This window comes from Delphinapterus leucas, chromosome 4, assembly GCF_059928025.1.
Source record: "Delphinapterus leucas isolate spDelLeu-1000000601 "Yukka" chromosome 4, BTC_Dleu_Yukka2, whole genome shotgun sequence".
Classification (NCBI taxonomy): Eukaryota; Metazoa; Chordata; class Mammalia; order Artiodactyla; family Monodontidae; genus Delphinapterus; species Delphinapterus leucas.
This window is the reverse complement of record NC_143132.1, coordinates 13723241-13747626: the sequence shown is the minus strand read 5'-3', so window position 1 is coordinate 13747626 and position 24386 is coordinate 13723241. Positions and strand designations below refer to the sequence as shown.

The 24386-nt window shown below is 40.4% G+C and overlaps 1 protein-coding gene across 20 annotated transcripts in view; it reads right to left on the bottom strand.

Annotated features, from left to right (window-relative positions):
* TIAM1 (TIAM Rac1 associated GEF 1) overlaps nt 1-24386 on the bottom strand; it is a 146363-nt gene that overhangs the window by 25515 nt on the left and 96462 nt on the right. For 19 of the 20 annotated variants that reach the window (XM_089910318.1, XM_089910310.1, XM_089910325.1 and 16 more), the window contains 5 exons: nt 18109-18212; nt 8420-8599; nt 7037-7105; nt 6599-6724; nt 1092-1200 (listed from right to left, as the gene is read on the bottom strand). In XM_089910318.1, the coding sequence (XP_089766444.1) occupies nt 1092-1200; nt 6599-6724; nt 7037-7105; nt 8420-8599; nt 18109-18212 (588 nt within the window). Of the gene's footprint in view, nt 1-1091; nt 1201-6598; nt 6725-7036; nt 7106-8419; nt 8600-13946; nt 18044-18108; nt 18213-24386 lie in introns of those variants that run through there. The other variant, XM_022569002.3, reaches the window with a different exon arrangement.

Below are 24386 nucleotides of genomic sequence, written 5' to 3'. Positions count from 1 at the left end.
ATATAAGTAAATTACTTACAAATTCAGCAGCTGTCTACATGGCAGCCACAGTAAAGTGTTAAAGAAGAGCAGGCTGACTTCCAGAGATTCTTTGAAATCGAACTTTCTATTGGTTCTACTGTTTACCAAGGACATGTTTCTCTAATCCTTTAACCTATCAACAGTCACATGCAGAACTATGGAAGCGAAACGACTCTCTGGAGACTCTCAGAACACCCCATCATCCTCCTAGAACACTTAGGAAAAGCAGCTTGCCAATCTAAAAATTCTGTTCTTTTCCATGCAAAATATAATTACAGCTGGAATGATTTCTGTAAATAATTGAAACAATTTTAGTAGTGATGGTGGTGACTATTATCACACACCTGAGAACAAAAATAGGTGAGGGAAAAATGAAATGCCACAAAAAGGTGTATGAGGTTATAACAAAATTAATGAAAAATAGAAATAAAGCAGGGGAATTCTAAGCTCCCTACGTTTCTGCATAATTGGAAAATGACTCATCAATTCTGGCCCCAAATAACTGAGTCAAAACGTTGATGGTAAGAAAATTGACAAAACTGTTAATTCAAGATATAATGCATTTCATTTCTCAGTACAGTCGGGCCCCCGTATCTACAGGTTCTATCCACAGGTTCTGCGTTGTGAATTCAACTCACCATGGATAGGATATATCTGGGGAAAAAAAATTCCAGAAAGTTCCAAAAAGCAAAACTTGAATATGCTGCACACGGACAGCTATTTACATGGCACTTATATTTTATTAGGTATTATAAATAATCTAGAGATGATTTAAAGTATACGGGAGGATGTGCATAGGTTATATGCACACACTACGCATTTTATATAACAGACTTGAGCATCCTCAAAGTTTGGTATCCATGCGGGGCGGGGGGGGGGGCAGGTCCTGGAACCAATCCCCCACAGATACCGAGGAACAACCATACCCTTAATTTGTGGCCTGTTGGAACATCCATCTGGCACAACAATGACTCCGATTTCTGTCCAAAAGCCCCCAACCACAGTTGGCCACACAGATGTGAACTGACAATGAACAGGCCCACCTGCTACCCAGTCCTCCCAGGCCTTACCTTTCACCAGAACCTTGGGGACCTTCGTGTGGCTAGCACAGAAGGCACTGTAGAGCTTGAAGCGGTCGGCATAATACAGAAAGGATCCCCCCAGAGAGAAGAGCACCTTCTGGATTTAACAAGAAACAATGCAGTTAGGTTAGGGTCCTCCTCATGTGGAAATATCAGCAGGATATAGCAGGGAGCTCGCAGCTGCCTGACTCTCCCCACAAATCAGCACCACTCACACCTGTCACAGCCTGTCTCGGCTCACTGATGGCCTATGGGAAAGTGTGTGGGTTTACATGTTTGTGTAATAGATGCTGGATTTGGCTTTCTCGGTAATTACAGTCAAGATGTCACTGGTTTTCCAGGCTTGTGTCTTTCAGTGACCTATCTGGGATGTTTGAATGTTACCGAGAAAGTAGATACGGCATTTTGGAAAAGACAGAAATCTTTATTCTCTCATTAGTTCCTGTTGGGAGGTAGAAGTGGCAAACCAAATAAAGGCAGGAAACGCATAAATCTCACGAAATAGAAAACACATTTCTCTAATCACTAACTCCACCCTCTCCAATGCCATGCTCTCTTCTAGCAGGAATAGATAAGAACATAAGAAATAGACTCAACTAAGGAATTAGTACTGTCTCCCAGGCCATACCTTCTGCCCCAACAGGATCAAAACTAGGTGGACGCTTTCCCTATTAGGAATTTAATATGCCTGAGGTGGGATACTTTTTATCCTACACATTTTATAGAAATATATGTAACAGGCCTCAGAAAAGTATCTATGAGGTTTCACAATGATCTAGTCTAGTTCAGAAAGAGCTATTGCTTATTTAAATTTAGAATTTAAAACGTACATTCAAAGCAAAAACTAAGCTATACATATAAACATATCCCCATATCTCCTCCCTCTTACGTCTCCCTCCCACCCTCCCTATCCCACCCCTCTAGGTGGACACAAAGTACCGAGCTGATCTCCCTGTGCTATGTGGCTGCTTCCCACTAGCTATCTATTTTACATTTGGTAGTGTATATATGTCCATGCCACTCTCTCACTTCGTCCCGGCTTACCCTTCCCCCGCCCCGTGCCCTCAAGTCCATTCTCTACATCTGCGTCTTTATTCCTGTCCTGCCCCTAGGTTCTTCAGAACCACTTTTTGTTTTAGACTCCATGTATGTGTGTTTTGGATTTGAGTGATAAATTGGATTCCACAAAGTGCACTTTACTGAATGAACAATGCAGAGAAATCTGATAGAATATTAAAAACAAAAAAAGGTTTATTATGAACCACACATAACTGGTAATTAGAGGCCTAAATTCTTTTCCTACATGTTGTACTTTTCCTCCTTTACTTCTCAAGCCCCATCCCTCCCCAAACCTCACCCGCTTGACCGAGAGAGGGTTTCAGGAGGGGCAGTCTGACTCTGTAGGTATAGTCATCCTTTGAGCTATATTCAACAATCAAATGAGAAAAACTATAGAAGAAAAAGCTCTAATTGTAACGTCTTACTTTAGCCATATCAAGCCATTCATTTGTTTAACTTAATATTATTTACTAGGCACATACCATACAGCAAACACAGATAGAACATTAAGGTATTCATTTGTTCTTCCAGCCTTAAAAAATGATCTCAGAGCACAAAGTGTGCATAAACATGAGGGGTTTCTACACAAAGACTGCATTTCCCCTGTGTTTCTCTTCTGCAGGACTTCACAGAGCCTCTCACTGGCTGACGGACATTGCAAACTTCCAAGGGGAAATTGTATCAAAACTTATTTCACCTCAGAACCAATTTTTTTTCTAATACTGTCTTAGGCAACACAATTTGAATATTTTAACAAGTGTTTATATTTTTGACAAATATATAATCAGGATTTAAATGAAGCAGCAATGGCGGAAACCAACAGCAACAGGTTTACGAGTGAACACTGACTGTCCAGAAGCCAACTCAGAAGTGCCAGAGAGCAGCCCCAGGGCCAAGAATATTGAACGTGCACCAGTTGTCATGTCTGACAGATAGAATGGAGAGGGTCAGATTAGGCACTAAATTAGTGAAATGAAGGTCGGGGAAGAAAGTTCCACTTAAATGGAATTTACAACATTGACTGCTTAGCGTGAACTTGCTAAAAGGATCACGCACCAACCCCTCCCTAGAAGAACTCTGCTCATAACACAGTTATGTTCATATCACCGTTCTGATAACTAAACTCTCCTGAAGTGATCAACTGACTCTAAACGCAAAGAACTGGACTCACAGCAAAAGCCTGCTACATGAATATAATGAATGTTAGATATTTTAGATTAAAACCAAATGTTTTCGGGTCTGTCCACATTTTTATTATGTTCCACATTAAGCAACTTTTTGATTAACTGACAAACTACTGGCCCATATCATGGTGTTCTAATATCCTATTAATTAATTTATCAATGAACCAAACTGTACTTCAAATGGACAGTATGACCAACTACCCTGAAGAGAAGAAAAACAAACTAACACAAGCAATTTCTGAACACACAAAAAATGAACTATATGCAGTAGTTAGGGTTAAAGGGATAGTATGCCTGCAACTTACACTTAAATGGTTCAGAGAAAACAATTATATTCTATATACAGAGAAACACGCACACACACACACACACATAAAGGAAATAGGTAGGGAGAGAAAGGATAAAGCAAATGTGTTAACATTTGGAAGAAGGCTGGGAGAAGGCTATCTGGGAATTCTTTATACTATCCTTGCAACCTTTCTGTAAGTCTAAAATTACATCCGAATAAAAATAGAGAACTATACATGAATATATGTCCATATGCTTATGTGTATGAATATGTGTGTGCATTCTAAATGACTCCTGTTGCAGAGAGGGACTGTAAAGAGATGACACACAAAAATATATCGAAGGGGTAGTCTTCATCTCATCCTATAAACCTGTATACATACTAACATTACACAGCCAGGTTTCTGCAAGTGTTAGAAGAGAGTCAAAGTGTATGAGGGTCCCCACCCATACGGACAACTGAACCCAAGTTCAACACAAGCGCAAAAGCAATTCAGTGGAAAAGGACTGAAGGATAGTCATTTCAAAAAATAGTGCTAGAAACATTAAATATTCATATGCAAAAAAATGGACTTTGATTCACAGCAGATCAGAGACCTAAATATAAATCCCCAAATTATGAAACTTTTAGGAGAAAGTCTTTATGACCCTGATTTAGGCAAAAAGTTCATAGATAAGACAGCAAAAGTATGACCCAAAAGAGAAAAAATTTGAAAACTTGGATTTCATTAAAAAATAAAAACTTCTCAGGGGAGGGATAAATTAGGAGGTTGGGATTAACATATGCATACTACCATATATAAAATATATAACCAACAAGGACCTACTGTATAGCACAGGGAACTATACTCAATATTTTGTAATAACCCTATAAGGGAAAAGACTCTGAAAAAGAACAGACGTATACATATGTATGTGTGTAACTGAATCACTCTGCTATACACCTGAAACTAACATAACATTGTAAATCAACTATACTCAATTAAAAAAAAAAGAAATCAACTTAAAAAAAAAAAACTTCTCTTTGGGAGATACTGTATGACAAGGAGAAAATATTTACAATTCATATATCGGTAAAGGGCTCATACACAAAATTTCCAAAGAACTCTCAAAACTCAACGATAAGAAAACAATCCAATATAATAAATGGGCAAATGATTTGAAAAGACACTTCACCAAAGAGGATATATTGAAAGCAAATTAGCACATAGAAAGATACTCATAGTCATGTCATTAGAGAAACTAAAATTAAAGCCACAATGAAGTGCCACCACCTACCTGCTAAAATGGCTAAAATTCAAAAGAGTGACCCGACCTTGTTGTAAGAATGAGGACGAACAGCTGGTGGGACTGTACACTGGAACCGGTTTGGAAAATAGTTCCACTGTTTCTTAAAACGTTAAACATACACTTACCATATGACCTAACCATTCCATTCCTAGGTATTTACCCAAGAGAAATGGAAGCATATATTCATACTAAAACTTGTACATAAATGTTCACAGCAGCTTTACGTGTAGTCACCAAAAACTGGAAAAAACCCAAATGCCCAAGAAAGGGGAAAGGATCACAAAGTGCAGTGCATCCACACAATGGAATACTACTCAGCGATAAAAAAGTAATAAGCATGGGTATATGTAACAACAGGGATGGAACTCAATATAATTACACAGTAAACGATACCACATAAAAAAGCGTACATGCTATATGTTTCCATTTATATAAAATTCCAGAATGCTAACTAATCTGTAGTAACAGAAAGCAGACATAGTTGCCTGTGGCTAAGAGGCGGCCGTAAAGAGGAAGGAGAGAGGAATCACGAAAGAGCAGGAAAAACAATTAGGGGTGATATTATGTTCATTATCCTGATTGAAGTGATGGTTTCACAGGTGTACACGTATGTCAAAATTCATCAAACTGTACGCTTTAAATATATGTAGTGTATTGTCTATCAATTGTACCTCAATTAATCTGTTTTTTAAAAGTACATGAGGGTGACATGTAAGCCAAGAGCATTGTGCACAAATCAATGAACCTTTGTCAATCAGAAACACAGCACAGGAAATTTCTGCAATAAGGGAAAGCCAACCAAGGAGAAGGAGACAAGCTGTCAGCATCCTCACTAAGGTACTAGTCATAAATCCTCACTAAGGCTACAAGGACATGGCTTCCCTGGTGGTGTAGTGGTTAAGGATCCTCCTGCCAATGCAGGGGACACGGGCTCAAGCCCTGGTCTGGGAAGATCCCACATGCCATGGAGCAACTAAGCCCGTGCACCGCAACTACTGAGCCTGCGCACTAGAGCCCGGGAGCCACTACTGAGCCAGTGCACCACAACTACTGAAGCTGCGTGCCTAGAGCCTGTGCTCCGCAACAAGAGAAGCCACCGCAATGAGAAGCCTGTGCACTGCAGTGAAGAGTAGCCCCCGCTCGCCGCAACTAGAGAAAAGCACGCACACAGCAACAAAGACCCAACGCAGCCAAAAATAAAATAAATTAAAAAAAAAAAAAAAAAAAGGCTACAAGGACACTGTGTGCTGGAAGATTGCCTTCCTCCTAGATAATTGATAAGCACTTCCATTAACCAGTTTCCCAGAACAAGATAAGTTAATTTGTTTATTGGAAAACCAAGAGTGCTAGTCTAATTTGTTAATAGCAAGTATTAAAAGCCCCTACATAAACAGAACAAAAGGTAGGCACATCTTCCAAAGCAGAAGTCAGCAGATACACCAGTTTAATGCAAGTCAGTGGCACTGGTTCTACCTCAGCCAGAACAGCAAGATGCAGTGCGTTCCCCTCTCAGACTCCCTTTAGGAAATGACTCCACTGGCAGTTCAGTGAAGACTCAAGACCACGGCAACAATGCCTCCTGCGATGTGTTATTGGGAGATTCGACTTGACCTATAGGATAGCCCACCCTTGACATTAAGAGGCAGCTTTACACTATTTGAGGATGAGACTTACCTTAAATTGATCAACTTTCTCAAGCTTTTCCAGATCAGGTACCAATCTCACTCCATCTTCTAGAGTTTTAAGGAATTCTACTTGAAACTCTACCATTTCAGTTAAATTTCCAAAGAGCACATCAAGCTGGAAAATGCAAAAGAATTTCATCAACCCCGTATTTCATTAGTGTGCAGAACCTTTATTTGCTTCTGATTTCAAAGTTTTTCTACCCATACTTATAAATTACGGTAATGCTCCCACCACCAGAAGGCGGGGCAGCTCCCTCCTTCCTCTCCAAGTGCACACCAAGAGCTCCGCAGGCAATAATTTGATCTATTTATTACAATTAAATGAATTCAAAATGCTCTCAGTATTGTGTGTACTCCCCAGTCCTTCCTCTTCACCAAGTCAAGCTATAGTGTGACCCTCACGAAGTTCAGACAATTGCCACCATACCTCATCTTGGGTGAGAAAAGTTTCTTTTTGAAGAGGTTTTAGGTATCTCTCCATGAGACAGTTTAAGTCCTAAGGGTTGAAAGAATATGTGATTAGCACATCTAAACGTCTATAAAGAATCTAAAGAAAAAAAAATTATGTCCCAAATGCTAACATTTCAGTCTTTACGTCACTGAGGTCCATTGAGGCAGAAGTGAGCCAAACTTTTCTCAAGATATTTCAGACTTTGCAGGCCATATGGTCTCTGTTGCAACTATTTAACTCTGCTGCTGTACAGGAAAGTGGCATAAATAATACATAAGTGAATGTGTGTGGCTGTGTTCCAATAAAACTTTATTTGTAAAAACAGGCAGAGAGCTGGATTTGGCCCAAGGACCATAACTGGCTGACCTCTGACTCAAAGACTAAAACAGATCATACTATTGTAACATGGAACTAAACATAACTAAATTATACAGTTAGAGGAGTATATCATTATACAATTATCATAATTAGATGAATTATATAGTTATAGGAATATATTATAAATTATATAGTGTTGAAATAACTTTCCAAGCCCAAGATGGAGCCATTTCTGCCTGGGGTGTCGGGTCAGCAAACCCAAATTTAGATCATTTTTGTGTGCCTGTCAATACACCACCTGACCAGAACGTAGTATATCCACTCAGCCAATTTCCAAATGCCAGGCCAACTCTGGGCCTTCTCACCCCAACCAAGGTTGACTACGTGGCCCCAGCCAATCAAGTATTGTCTATTTGTCTCTTCCGTGTTCTTTATTCTTTACCCTATGAAAGCTTCTTGCCTTCTGTCCTATTTTACAGTTCTACAAAAGGAGACTGTCCATTTCATGAATAAAGTTTTAAATAAAGTTTTTATCACTTTTAAATTGTCTTCTTTAATCATTTTTAAACAATAGTTGTATGTATTATAAATTATATAGGAACAAATGATATAGTTTCAGGAATATAACTAAATGTCAGAACAAACGATAACACAAAACAGACCTGATATCTTTCTGCCTAGACTCAAAGTGGATTGTGAAGATACTACTAGTTGAATTTGTCAAAAACGAATTCAATTTTAGTATGAGCTCAACAACATATTTAGAAAGGTCAGAAGGTTCACTTAACATCCACCATCATCTCCTTTCTGAGTCAATCAATCAGTTATTTATATCAACGAAGTGCTATAAGAATAGATATGCTTCCCTAAAATACAAAAGGAGATCGTAACATTCAGAATCAAGGCCAAATTCCATAGGAGAGACCAAGATACCCTTCAAGGCCGTGATCTGGCTTTGCTGTTAGTCAACATCAGTATCAACACAGAGCCTGCATCCTTCCGAAGGATGGGAGGAAGGATGCAGGGCAGGAGAAGACGTACTTTCACATAGGTGCGCTCCGTCTCCAGGAGCTCACAGATGACCTTGCGCAGCTTATCGGCGTCCGTGAGCTGTCTCATGGTGGCCAGCTGAGGCCCGGCAGAGTCCTGGGGGGACGGGCTCGGGTCAGAGGAGTTCATCTCGTGCAGACTGCGGCAAAATGCGGCCACCTGTTCCGTGCTCTTCAGAGCACAGTTGAAAAGGCAAGACAGACGAAGTTATCCCTCACTAGAGAGACTTCTCTGACATCTGTCCCTCCTAAAGATGTTCTTCCTGGTTAATGAACTGCCACACATGAATCACATCTCTCGTTTCCCCAAATTGCTCCACACATCTGAGAGCTCACTGAATGCTCATAACAACCATAATAACAACTGCTGACATATACTGAATGATCACTGCATGCCAGGCACTGGTCTGATTCATTTAATCCTCCCACTTGGTAAGTGAGGGCTATTATCATTCCTATTTTACAGTTGAGACAACAGAGGCCAGGAGAGGTTAAGTAACTCATCCAAGATTGCACAGCTCGGATCTGAACCAGGCAGCATGGCTCAAAGCCTGTGTCCTTAATTACTCTGCAAGAAGCTCTCCAATGAGGAGAGGAAGATACGGACAAGTGCATTTCACCCAAAATACAAGGGTAATTCATTATCAGACTCTCAGTTCACTGCACTATACATATTCACTTTGCAAAGCTGGAAGATGATTTTATAAGCAGAGTCTTCTGTCTCTATTAAAATTTGACACAGAGGCAACTCTCTAGATAACAACAGATATATATATATATATATACATATATACATATACATGTATATATATATATTTTTTTTTTTTTTTAAAGTTTCTGTCTCTCCAACTTCTCCAAGGCAGAAAGATTCCACCACCACCAGCACCCACCACCTCCCCACTCCTCCAACTAAAACTAAGGGGCATTGACCCCTGAAAAAGACCTCAATAGGAGAGCTCACTCCCCACCCAGTCTCTGTCCAGGATGATTCAGGTGGAAGTTTGGGAATCTAGAATTCTAAAATACCAACTTTTCAAGTTATGCAAAACAGTTCTTCAAAGCAAGGGTTGAAGATGGACCACTGAAAATCCTGTGGAATCAGTAATTCCCCACCCTGGTTGCACGTAGGAATTACCTGGGGAGTTTTTAAACCTCCCAATGCCCAGTGCGCCATCCAGATCAATTCGATCCGAATCTCTAGGACGGGATGCACAAGTGTTAGGATTTTTTTAAAGCTCTCTATGGTATTACTCCAAAGGCTATTTTGTAGCACAACATCTAGTTTATTAGTTTATTAGTATTTGTTCGAATGTACCACTCTGCAAATGTCTCATGCATATCTCCTTGCATATCTTCTTGGACTGCTCTTCCCTGTTTCTATTGTCCAATTCACCCCTAGGCACAAAGTATTTCCAATATAGACCTGTGCAGATAAAGGATTACTTTCAGGAGTGAGTAGGTGGGTATCCCACCTGCTCACTCTTGAAAGTAACATCCTGAGAAGACTATCCTTCCAAAAACAACTGTTGGTGCAAAGAGCTGGAAGTCAAGGCTGGCATTTTGTGGTAGGCAGAGGAACCAAACCAAGGGTATCCCATGGGGGTAATTCTTAAACACAGAGGAAGGTAGCTAACATTAGCATGCCTTCTCCTCATTAGCATATTGCCTTTCCCTCATTAGCATAGCCCAAAGGGAAGGAAGCCCGGAATAAAGACAGGACAAGGACATGGGAAATCAGAACTTAACAAGGATGCATTAGCAGCAATGTCATGACAGGAAAGAGCAGAGCCAGGACCCAAATCCACGTAATTATTGATCCAATTTTCTTATGGTTACACAGCTTATTTATTGCTATCACAGATCCTGGTCTTACATGCCGGGATGTATTAGTTACCTGTCAGTGGCACTGTTAAATGTTCCCTACGGAATCAGTGTGTCAGACACTGACTATCCCCAGAAAGAATTCTCCCTTTGGTGACTGATGAAAAACTCACCAAAATGGGCTGAACTGTAAAGCATGTGACTTATAACTCAATAAGGCTGTTAAAAAAGAAAAACTACTTTTTTTAATCACAGCCTGTTTCAGTAGAAATAAACTAAACAGTTTGATTTAGTTATGTTAGGGTTTTACAAACTCAGTGTCATCATTAAATATAAACAGTTAAATATGGCTTTGTCCTAATAATTAAAAAGGAACAAGTAGGTCCATTTTAACAAAAACGTCCACACGCCTTTTAGATGATCTCATGATAACTGTAAGAGGCAACTGCATTATAATATAGACATCATGGAAGTGGGGTTGTGCCTCACCAAATGAAAATCCCAAGGAAAGACACTGTGATAACAGCTGACAGCTTAAGTGCCCTGCCCTCCAGCTAATCCCAAACTCTCCTCTGTCACTTTGATTTGTCACTCATCAAAACAACAAATGCACAACTGGCACCTTCGCTTACACAATGCTTTTCTAAATGTCCCAACAATAACCACAGCTGCCTGTCATTTACATACAAATTAATAACATAGCTATTACTCATGATACCTAAATCCATTCCCATATTCCCATCAGAGACACAGGAGACCTTGCTGCAGTTTTATCATTTAGACAAGTTGCCATGAGAACTCCAATGTCCTCACAGATTACACCAAGGATGTCCCACACTTTAAGAAAAAGGCAAGTTATAACCTTGGGACTCTGACATATCAAAGGCAGGAAATTCAAAAGACATTTCCCTTTGTGCTCCCAATTTGCACCACGCTGACTTGTTGCCATTCTCAGCAATATCTGGCTCGAATAATGAAAGGCATGACATGGAGTTTCTGGGTTTTCGTTCCCTCCGTTTCACGATAAATACTTTAAGGTTTCCATTTTTAAGAGTGTGAGTAGGGTTCCTGACTTTGCCTGTGTCAAGTCCACCACCTCTAAGGTTCAGTATTCTGAGTTTTAAGCTCAGGGAAAAGCTCAGGGAAAGCTCAGGTTAGTGAGATGAGGGCCAGGGCTCTAGGGCTCTACACCTAGCCATCTCCTACCCAACCTCCCGTCAAACAGCCAGGCTCCCCACCTTCTTCCTGGCACACCCCTCCTGAGCCAAGTCCTGGATTATATTAGGAAATACCTTTAGCATCCCAGGGGATACCTAAAAATATCCTTGAGTCCTCTTCTGAGAGTTCAGAGCCTTAGGCATCCCTTCCTTATAAGCTACGATAGATTTATCAGGGGGGTGGGGGGGAAGCAGTTTCTCCACTGGCAAGCCCCTTCTCTGATTCAAGTTATAAACTCTCAGGTTTATCAAGGAACTGGGTCAATATGGACATAATCTTTTTACTGTCAATTCCATGTTATCTAAATAAATAATAAATTTAATAAAATAAATAAACAAAAAGATAGAATAACAAGTTATATTGTATATATCATCAAGGGGTGTTATTTATAAGGCTCTTAATGAAATTTTTGCTTGGAAACAACTTCAAAGGATATCATCAAGTTTGAGAATTTTGTTTTACTAAAATATTACCCCCCCAAAAATGAAATGCAGGTCGTCTTTAGAATACCTCTAACCTAGAGATTTTACATGTTGTGGCCCAGTTTTTAAGTCCCCCTGCCCCCATACTGTGGCCAAACTTGTTTGCATCAAAACCTATTAGAACCTGGGGTCGGCGGGGGGAGATGAACTGGGAGATTGGAATTGACATACATACACTATTGATACTATGTATAAAATAGCTAACTAATGAGAACCTACTGTATAGCTCAGGGAACGCTACTCAATGCTCTGTGGTGACCTTAAAGGGAAGGAAGTCCAAAAAAGAGGGGATATGTGGATTCGTATAGCTGATTCACTTTGCTGTACGGTAGAAACTAACACAATATTGTAAAGCAACTATGCTCCAATAAAAATTAATTTTTAAAAACCTATTAGGAGCTTCTCCATGTAGCTTGGCCAGGATATAGGATGTAGAAGGAGTTGAGTGCAGTGCTTTCCTCACTCCACCACTGAGTGATACATGGCATTCTGGTCATTTACACATCAAGCACTGTAGCCCAGAAAGAGAGCTGCCATGAGAGGTCCTCAACATATCTCCTAAAAGCCAAGTTTCCTGGAATCGGTACAAGTAGCAAAGGATTGCTGGAAAGAAGAAGACAGACACAGTTTCTCCAAGTCCAAACCTCTCCCCGTTCGAGGACTGCCATCAGTCACCATGGACACAAAAAGCACTTATGGGCATTTCAGAGCTGCCAGTTAAAACTGTTAAAGGGTAGCAGAGCTGTTCTACTGTCAGGATGAAGAGTTACCCACCCAACGTACAGAAGTGAATATGACAACTGAAGGAGGAAATGGGCTCGTTTACTGAGGTCTGCCTGAAGTTCAATGTTTATAATATCACTTTCTTCCTGTGGAAGATGAAAAGAAAGTACAAAAAGAGGGGGGTAGGCTTTCAAGTACATACTACCAACCCAAGCAACCCAGCTGTTAAAGCTCTTCCTGTTATGCAACCACTAAAGGCAATTTCTATCTCGGGATGAGTTCAGAGTTCTAAAACTGTCCTTTGAGTCTGACCGATTTAACACTTCCCACAGATTTAAAAGGGGCCAGAGTGGCCTGAAATCTTATAGTCTTTATTTAAGCTTTTTTGGGAAACAAACACCAAAGTTACATATTCCATAATTTCAGAGACCCTCATATACAATGATAACCCCTATAGTTCTCTGGCATCTTTTTGGTCTCCTTTTGAACAAACTTTGAAGAAGAAACATGCCATAAGGATAAAGGCTTGCTTGAGTAAATCAGGTGCACTCACTGTCCAAGTTCAGTTTCATTAAGTGACACGAAATCTAACAGTCAACAGACTCTGATATTAATATTTAACGATTAAATGGTTTAACTTGATTTTAAATTATTCCTCCCCCTTAACCCACTAAAATTTTTTCTTATTAAAGAGGCAACAGTTACCATAGGAATTGGCATACACAATATAGGTCGGTTGACATTAAATCATTAATACATTCCCTGGGCCAACACATGTAAATCCACCTGCTTCTCAAGTAAGCAGAAATAAAGTCAAAAGCACTTAAAACTTTGTAGGAGGCAAGTTGAACATTCTTCTTCCAGAAATGCTTGCTGAATACTTAGGCTACCTGTTTGGAGGTGGAGATGGGGAGACTTATCACACATATAACACAAACATGTTCAAAATCTCAACACCCAAAAGAAAAAGGGAAACATTCAAATGACGATTAATTTTAAAAATAATAATAACAACCCACCTTTCTGTCATTTAGAAATGAAAAAACAGATATGTGTAAAGATTCTTGGCAAACTCGACTTCACTCCAACTACTGATGCCCCCCACTCCCATGTTAAAATGTATATTCTCTATCAACAAGGGGATCTAAAGGGCAGAAGGCTGCAATATGGAGACATGGGACAAGCATATCACCATCATTTGAACTGGGAAACAAATCAGCTAGAAAGTCGTAACATAAACAAAGGCTAGCAAGATAGAATTCAAACAGTGCTCACCAGGTGAAGCGTCCGATATACAGAATCACCGGACTTGCCACTGTTTTCAATCCTGGGCTTGCGCTTTATTTTCCACAAAGCAGACATCATCGGGAAGGTATTCTCATGATAATTCTACCTCCTGACACGTTCCACAAAGAAACAGAAGTTTCTTAAAATACTCGGAGAACACCAAATGCCTTCTGGCTCCTGAGAGAGCATCCTCCCATGCAGAGAGCCCATGCCGGCTGTGCCATGAAGACCTACGGCTGCATCTCTAAAGAGCAAGGACAGCGACAGTGCGACCCGACAGCAGCCCCCTCTGCCCGTCAGTGCCCTCTGGGAGGGAGTCAAAGGCTAACCGATAAACCAGAATTTATGCTTTGTTTTCACCTGGCTAAACGGCAGAAGTTCCAGAAAGGGAGAGCCAGGAGGCAAGAAAACAATGCAAAAAAAAAAAAAAAAAAAAACGCCTCCCAGGGATGTAAGCGTCTCTACCCTGCAGACTGAGATCAGCTGATTGGCCTGCATCCTGCACTGCACAGGAATATTAAACCCGCCCGGCTCAAACTTTGAAGACACCCCTCACAGAGTTGAGAGCAGACACTAAAAACCAAAACATTTTTTAACAGTTCATATTTTCACAATTTCCCCCGAATGCTTTGTTACAAAAACCAAACATTTCCAAGACAACAACAATTTGGATTGAAAAGAAAAAAGAAGGCTTTCCAATTGGAAACGCTCTGAAAATGATTCTCATACATTGGCTAAGTGGAAAACAAAATCACAGCTGCCAGGGGGTCTGGAATGCATGATAGGACTGCCCGGAGCTAATTAGCATTCGTTTCCAGAGACAAGAGTTTTCAATTAGAAGCAGGGAAACAAGTGGGTGGGGGGGGGGGGGGTGAGGAGGTCCTCTGAGGTTGTCACCCACAGTCATAAGAGGAAGGACGTGGCTTACAAAGAGGAAAGGCAGCCAGACTGTCCCTGCGGTGTGGAAGTCCCACGCCCCAGCCCCGTGGATGTGACAGTCCCGTGTCACCATGGCTCAGCAACAAACTCACAATTACCTACTTGCTCAACCCCCGAAGACCACGTGCCGCAAAAACTGCCATCTAAAAAATATTTGTAACAACACACAAAACTCTAACATGCATTCTCTTTATCCTGCCCACTGTTTCACAAAATGATTCATTTAGGAAGAGCAGCAAAAATATTAAAGAAATAAACAAAAAGAATCGACAGCCCTCATGTATTCAGCCAGATAAAAAATGATTTCCTGTTTCATTTCATTTATTCATTTGTTTGTTTATCTATTTATCTAGTTTTTACATTCTACACCCAGCCTGGTGCATTCAAATTAAAGCTAAATCATCCTTCCACTTTTAGGCAGCTTACAGCTTAACTATGAATGTTTGGTTTATCCTCAAGAAAAATGACACACTGATGTAGGAGCCACATCAAAAAATATTGATCCTTAATCAAGAAACTTAAGATATACACTTGCTCTTACTTTAAATCATGAAAAAAGACACGAAGCTTAAGCGTTAGAAAAATATTTCATGAAGCTTAAGCATTAGAAAAATAATTAAGTGGCTAATGAGTACACAGTTGCCTCTTAAACAACTCGGGGGTTAGAGGTGCCGAATATTCTTGCAGTCAAAAATCCACGTATAACTTATACTCCCCTCTACCCCCATATATGTAGTTCTTCCGTATCCACGTGGTTCGTCTGCATCCACGGTTCCGTATCCGTAGATTCAACCAACTGCAGATCGGTAATACTATTTACTATTGGAAAAAAATCCACATATAAGTGGACCCTCACAATTCAACTGCGTGTTGTTCAAGGTTCAACTGTATATCTAAACTGGCTTATACTATCACTAATTAATTCCTTCCTTCCTTTTTTGAAACCTGGTATTTAATACCAGACCTTAACAATCTGGCCAGAAGGTCATTTTAGCAAAGCAGTTAACAAGAGAGAGCCTAGTTTTGTCATCTCAGAGCTGTGTGACCTTCAGTAAGTGGCTTAACCTCTCTGTTCCAATATTGTCACCTATAAAATAGGGGGAATAACAGTATCTATCTCTCAGTGGTATTGTGAGAATGAGATAGGTTAATATGGAACAGCATCTAATATATACAAGACACTACCTAACTATTAGCTCTCATTTATTACTAATAACAAAATCATTCAAATAAAGAAGATAAAATCTGAATCAAACCAACACCAGGAGTATTTTCAGGTACAGAATCACACAGTGCTCCGTACATCCAGTCTATAAAAAAAGGACTGTGAACCTATGGTGTCAATGAGTCCACCTTATGATCTTTAAAAATACTCAGATCATTACCCAAACTTGTCAATAACTTCAAAGATATTCTCCTTTATGAGAGCCTACCGCGCATTTCTACAGTGAAATCCAGGAACAGCATCGCCTGCTCCTATACTTGACCCTGGCTGTTCCAGGCAAGTTTCAGGGTCTTGTTCTCAGGAGAAAGAACCATGAAATCAGAGAGGCACCTGGGATGAGTCAACAAAACCCTGGGGCCTCTTCCTTCCTCTCTGCTGCCAGAACCCCATATTATAGACGACCCTGTTTGGGACTTCATGACTCACTATATTTAAAATGGAAACAATCTCTCAAAATCCACAAAGGGAGTGGAACACGGCTATTACAGTGAGGTAAAAATGATCCAAGTTAAAAAGTATTCAGAAATAAATGTCTTAGATACAGGAAAAATAACTGTACTCCAAAATCAGATTAGAAACTGAGAATTAACATTTTTAGTTTAATAATAGAACAATTTAATAAATAGCCTTCAAAATATCTTACCTCACACGGAAATATCTGTTTCTTTTGAGGGCCACTCACCCTCCCCCACCTCCCCGAAAAAGTAGGTAAAAGGCCACAAAAATAAAAAGTAACTTTAAACAGCTTTTGTTTGTTTTTTTGCCTTTAAATGAAACGTGCATGTTTCCGTTTACTGGCTTTTTAATTAATAACCAACAACATAAAGCCCTTTCAGTCTACAAATATTAAATTTATAAACATTAAAATTACTTTAAAATATTAAATTTTATACTGTGCTCAACTTAGACACTGAGAGTGATGATCCTATGATGGCAAAAGAGAAACATATGGATAAAAGCAATGCTGAAGATAGCCTAACATATGCACTGAAGAAAGTCCTACAAAGATATATAAAGACAAAAAGAGGCAGAAAAGTATACACAGAGAAACGTAGGTTTTTGAAATAATCATTCGGACTTGAAGAGTATATTTCCATGATCAATATCAGTTATATTTTTGACCCAGCCAATCACCCAGTTACTGGACAAAGGCAAGAATCACCCGATATTGTAGATGAGAAAAACAAAGGTATAATTTAAAGTTACATGATTTGCTCAGGTTAAGTGACTGGTCAAGGTCAAGCAAAAGAATAGGAGACAGACAGGGGGACCAACATAAATATGTCAACGACATTCTGAAAACAGAAGACGAATAAATACGGACATAATCACATATCACTGTTTTTACTGGGGAGGGGTCTTTCAGATATAGGTAACAGAGTTTTCAAATTGTTATACTCTGGAGACTGTGATGAGAAGAGGTTATTGACACATAGAACTCTTTAGGAAGTGGAATAAAAGCATGATGAATTATGGAAAACAAATTCGCGGTTGCACCAAAGGGTCAGGATAAGAGCTTTGTCACAGTGCTCAACCGGGTAAGAATCACTGTATTTGGATTAAACAAAAAGATTGTTTCTTTCCCTTTAATGAAAAAAAAAAAGGTGCTCACCTTTCACAAGAGCTAAACAGAGATAATGCAAAGGGAGTCTGTTATAGAAACCATGAGTAGCAAGAAAGTATAACGGACCCAATTGTACACATTTTAGATGCTGTTTCATCATACATATATGGAAGCATAAGAAGGAAACAGGATGAAATGAGACTTTAATTCATTAAGAGTGAGCTCTGCCCTATATTCTCACATATGGGTTTGTTCTCAAGACTATAATTTGGATTTCATATCCTATTTAGTGACATCTCAGAAGTAAAAACACTTTGGTCCCATGGAGGGGCCTTCTAACCACATACAGCTGCAGAGGTGACGTGTCAGCTGTGACTCTTTGGTGGTTCAAGACATGGGATGTGCAAATGGAAATCTCTCACCTTGCTGCTGTGATCAGTCTCATCTGAGGATTCCAAGTCTGGCCCTTCGGTCTCCTCCGGAGCACTCTCAGGACTACTGCCCTGCTGGCTGCAGAGGCTGTGCCCTGCAAGGTGAAGTCAGAAGAACACATGGGTCAGCACGTACAGTCATTGCTATAAGCCATGCCAGTGCAAGGGAGTGTGGGGTCAAGCTCATGACGTGTACGTATATTGTTAGACGCTCCAAGTATGTGCTCCATGATCTTGGTTCAATAAATGTCAGTTTTTTGCTGTTTTTATTGTTACCACTATTATTATTATTTTATAACATAGTATACTTTTATTATTTATAATACATATTTTATAATATACAATCATTGCTGTGGACTGAATGTTTATGTCCCCCCTCAATTTCATACGCTGAAGCCCTAATCCCCAATGGGACTGTATGTGGAGATGAGGCCTTTGGGAGTTAAGTAGGTTTAGATGAGGTCTTGAGGATGGGCCTCCACCAGAGCTCCCCTCCTCTCATGTAAGGACACAGAGAAAATGCAGCTGTCTGCAAGCCAGAAGAGAGCCCTCAGCAGGAACCCAGATCTTGAACTTCCCAGCCTCCAAAACTGTGAGAAATAAATACCTGTTGTTTAAGCCACCCAATCTGTGGCATCCTGTCACAGCAACCCCAGCTGACTGAGACAATAATTTACTATCCATCTATCTATGAAATAAAATTTAAATAAAATTAAATTATTTGATTGATTTATAATCAAATTAATTGCTGGATCAATTACTTCATTGCTAAAATAACTGAATAAACCATTCTGGGAAGAACACTAAAAAAATAATAACTTTCATATAGATTACCTGGCAAACTTCACCCACTCTTCTCACCATATTCTATGTATGCAAAAGTGCAGGCAACTTTCTTTCCTATTTTACCAAGTCCCTACTTCAGTGGTCGGCTATGGTAGCCCCCTGCAGTGGGGAAGAGAACATTAAGATCTCTTTCCTCTGGGGGGATTCTCAGATTTAAAGAGCATCTGAACTGCCTGGGGGTTCATGTTATGCAGATTCAGATTCAGTAGGTATATGGTTGGACCTATGATTCTGCATTTTTTACAAGCTCCAAGATGTTATCAATCAAGAGGTCCATGGTCCACACTTGGAATAACAAGTCTCTAGTATATTTACAAATCTCTAGCTAGTCTGATAAGACAGTGGTTTGATGACCATTATCTTAGAATATGTCAGGCACTGGGTCAGGGACTACAGCACCATCACTCTAACCCGATGAGAGAGAAGGGAAGAAAGACGAGAAGAAGAGAAGGGAAGAAAGAGAAGAGAAGAGAAGGAGCCACTTTCTGACTCTTTGGATGAAAGCCTCAGTCTGCAAAGAGGCTGCCTTATTCCAATGACACGGTTACAGTCACAAGCTGTTTAGCATGACTTTCTGATCAAATTCTAGGTTGGTTGGGAAACTAAGGAAAGAAGCCAATCCCTGAGCAAACCTCGCTCCAAGGCTGCGTCCTGTGGTCCCCTTCCCCTCCTCTGGAATGAAGCACCAATGAAGCGAATGCCTACCTTCTATGGTTTGTAAGTTTCTGTCCGAACCCCCTCGCGTCCCCGCACCTAGTCGCAGAGTTCTGGCTCTACGATTTTCTTGCACTTCTTTTAATTACTTGCTCACTCAATAACATGGTGGGAGCCATCCAACAGAGAGGCCCACTTAACTTGGTGGATATCAACAATGTCACACAGTCACCACCAGAGGAAAAAAGAGTGATTGAATACTTTAAATGGGGGCAATGACCTAGATTCTGGGGCTAGAAAGAAGGGGAAGATTTGAACAGCGTTAAGCTCTGAGATGGCAGGAACCACGCTCCCTCAGCACTAAGCAGGGTGGCGGGGCTGTACACAAGGTCACCTTCACGCTGTAATCTGCATAATGGCGACCCCCAGATGGTACAGCCAAACACTGTGACCCTGCATATCTCCACTGTTTATCATAATGCCTGGGCTCTAGAGGTTGCTCACAAAATAGTGGGAAAAGGAATGAAAGGATTTTCATTGTTAACAATACCGTGGGTCAGGTATCCTAAAAAGGAAGCAAAAAAACCCTAATTCTAAAAACACTTAGAAATTCTAAGTATCAATAAAATAGAACAAAATTCTTTTTATATTTTTTTCATTATTATTATTTTTTGTTTTTGTTTTTGTTTTTGTTTTTGCGGTACGCAAGCCTCTCACTGCTGTGGCCTCTCCTGCTGCGGAGCCCAGGCTCCGGACGCGCAGGTCCAGCGGCCTTGGCCCACGGGCCCAGCCGCTCCGCGGCATGCGGGATCCTCCCGGACCGGGGCACGAACTCGTGTCCCCCCCACCAGCAGGTGGACTCTCAACCACTGCGCCACCAGGGAAGCCCCATTATTATTTTTTTGGCTGCACCATGCAGCATGCGGATAGTTCTCTGACCAGGGACTGAACCCGTGCCCTCTGCAGTGGAAGCACAGAGTCTTAACCACTGGACCGCCAGGGAAGTCTCCCCAAATCCTTTTTAAACATAAAGCTGAGCTCCAAGAAATCCCCAGAGCCCAAAATGAAGAAGACAAAGGAAGCAGGAGGGGTGGGCCAGTCCCAAAGCCATGGCAGTGCTGAGAAATCCATCAGTCCCCAAACTCCAAACCCTAGAGCAGTGTTTCCCAAAGGGAGAGGGAACCTGTTGGTGTCAGGAGGGGAAAACGTTTAGGAGGAAAACTGTACACATGGCAGGTACACAGTGCACTAGCCCCCCCCCCCGGGCTCCTGGGTTCTAAGTACCTGGAGCACTCCGCAGCCACTGTGACAATCAAACACGCACCCCTACAGAGCCCAACAGCAGAACCATCTCAGCTTGGGAACCACAGTCCTGGAGCCTTTGGTGTCAACTGTGAAGCCGTGAGACAGAAAACAACTGTTGGGTCAGTACAAACTGGAGAGTTAGAATCAAATCTCCCACATTCATATGGTTCCTTTGAAGGGCTACACTTTTACCCCAAAAAGACTCAAAAAGATTTTTTTTCAAAAGTACTCACTGGCAAAAGAGAAAAAAAAAAAAAGAAGGAAAAAGGAAGCTGATTTAACTCTGCCCATACTCTGGGATGAGTGGGGATGGAGGAAGAAGGGTTTCTTCTTGGAGGTGACAACCACAGGCTGGCTGCACGGGTGTTTGAGATTCAAATTTACACTATGTCCTACATTCTGGGGACTCCAATGTCTTAGTCTGCTCAGGCTGCTGTAACTAGGATTGCAGACTGGGTTGCTTAAACAACAGACATTTATTTCTCTCAGTTCTGGAGGTTGGAAGTCAAAGATCAGGATGCCAGCAGATTCTTTCCTTGGTGAGGGCCTTTCCCTGGCTTGCAGATGGCCACCACCTCACTGGGCACCTACATGACCGCTCTTTGTGTGTGCAAGGAGAGAGGGGGTGAACCCTGGTCTCTCTTCCTCTTCTTACAAGGACACTAATCCAGCTCATAACTTCGTCTAAACTTAATTACCTCCCAACGGCCCCCAACTCCTAATAACCCTCACATCAGGGGTTAGGACTTCAATACAGGAATTCAGTCCGTGATCCTCAAGATGAAAAATTGCCATAAAGTTGTTCTAAATTTGTATTCCAAGGGCATCTGGCGGAAGCCAAAACAAGTCTGCTCTAGAGGGATTCATCCTTAATGATGGGATCATATTAATGATCAGACACACATAAGCTGGGTCAAACAAGAACCTATAATCCATTATTATAAACACAGGAGAACCAAGTCCCCACGAGGGAGAAGCAACAGCCACAACAAGACTCCCAAGGAATAATACCGCAATTATCAGATAGATTGTCAAACGAGTACGCTTTAAAAAAAGGGGGGCAGGGGACAGGAAAAGAGAGACTTTCAAAAAAGACCAGGTAAATTAGTAAATTTTTTAGAAATAAGAACTATAATCACTGAAATTAAATACTCAATGGATAAGAATAAGAGTTGAAGAAAGAGGCTAGGAAGGCCTATCTGAAGACATTATCTCACTAGAGCACAGAAATTCTCAAATGCTCAAACTATCAACACAATTGTATTTCAAGCTAAAATAGTATTCAAGAAGAAAAATATAATAAAAATCATTTGACAAAGAGTGAGAAAGTTTACTAATACAGAACCTCGCTAAAAAAAAAATTCTCTAAAGGATGTACTTCGGGTGGGAAAACATATATACACACACGCACACATGTATAATCTGGTATACGAGGTTACCAGAGAGATAAATAGAGAGCTGACATTCACACAGGCAAGTCGTAGTGTATAAAACAACACTCCACACACATCGAAAAAGGCATTTGGAGGTAAAACATACAAGATGAAACTAAAGCAATGGTGGGTGATTGTATTCAAACCATTTCATGGTCCTTTTATGCTTCAAGTGAGAAGTAAAAAGAATTTGGACTTGTTTTGTTAGAAATCATGTTAAAATTTTAAGGGCAACCACTAAAAGAAAAGAATTAGACTGTATAAGTTGAAAGGGGAAAGTGGAGTTTAGAAATTCAGCCAAAAGAGAGTACAGGAAAGGGCAGGAAGAACAAACAAGATGAAGACAGCAAAATACGATGATAGAAATGAGACAAAATACATGGATCTTCTAAATAAATGTAATGTAGACTAAACTCAATATTTAAACTTCATGTTTAGATAAAAACCAAAATAATGTCATACAAAGCCCCACCTATATGCTTATAGGCAAGAAATAGACCTAAACAAAAAGACACAGAAGACTGAAAGTATAGGGATGGAAAATATATTAGGCAAACGTAAAGAACGCTCTCCAAATGCCACACAAAATAGATTTAGTCAGACTATAGAAGATGTAAACATCAAGAATTATTATGCTTGATCCATGAATTTTAAACCCTATTCACAAGGATTAGCAGTTTATGCAAAGAGCCCACATATGAGGCCATAACACAAATCTCAACAAATGCCAAAGAATCCGAATTCAGACAGACCACACTGGCAGCATTATTTTTGGAACTAAATTTGTTATGAAAGAGCAAAAGGCTAGTAATACCAAAGACAGTTTTAGAGAAGAAAAACAAGACTGGGATACTTTCCCTACCAGATATCAAAATGTATTTAAAGTTACAATAATATAAGGCAGTGCAGAATTAGCAAGAAGACAGGCTAACAGAACAGAGAGTCCCAGAAACAGCCCCACCCGTGTATGGAAGTGTGATGTACAGCAGATGTGTCACTGCAGATCCAGGGGAAAAGAATGGAACATTTGATAATGTGGCTAGGACAGCAGATTACCCACATGGGAAAATAAAAAGCTGAACCCTAACTCACATCATTCATAAGAATCAGTACCAGGGAGGTATAAACCAGAAAGTGAACAGTCCAAACTATAAATCTTTCAGAAGGAAATATAGAAGAAAATGTTTGTTGCCCAGGGGAGAGAGAAGGATTTCTTAAACAGGATATAAAAAGCACAAATCCTATGAGATAGAAAATCAGATTTTACTAAAATTAAAAACTTTTCTTTGTCAAAAGGCACCATAAAGGCAACAAGATACATTATAGACTGAGAAAAGTTATCTTCAACACATATAACTTGCAAAAAATATTAATATCTAGAATATAAAAGAAGTCCTATGAATCAATAACTGTGGGTCTATCTGATTCTACAGTATATATTCTTTTTTTACCCTGTTAGCTATGCTTCTGCCTTTAACTGAAGATAAAAATTAATAAAATAGGAGAGAAAGAGAAAAGGCAATGCAGTTGTGGTAGACAATTGGCAAAGATGACAGTGATGATTCCTCCCATCCCTTTAAGCACAGATCTTTGTGTCAATGACCCCACCCCATGAATTTTGGTTGGCCTGGTTTGTGACTTGTTTGGGCCAATAGAATGTGACATAAGCGGTGATATATGAAGCCTTCTGAGCTAAGGCTACAAGTGGCTTTGCAGGTTCTTGTCTGGTCCACCAGGAACCCTGGACCCACCATACAATGAAACCCCCAAGCTAGTTTATTGAGGATGAGAGACCTCAAGGAAAGAGGGGTCCAGCCAACCAATCACCAAATATGTGAGTAAGGCCATCTTAAACCAGCCCCAGTCAAGCCCAGATGACAAAGTCACAAGAGTGACTGAGGCAAGGAGAGCAGAACAACCGTCCAGCTGAGCCCCGCCCAAACTGCTGAGCACAGTGAGCAAATTAAATGGTTGTTTTGGGTGGTTTGTTGCATAGCAGTAGATAGTCAACACATGGTTAGGGGGAACTTA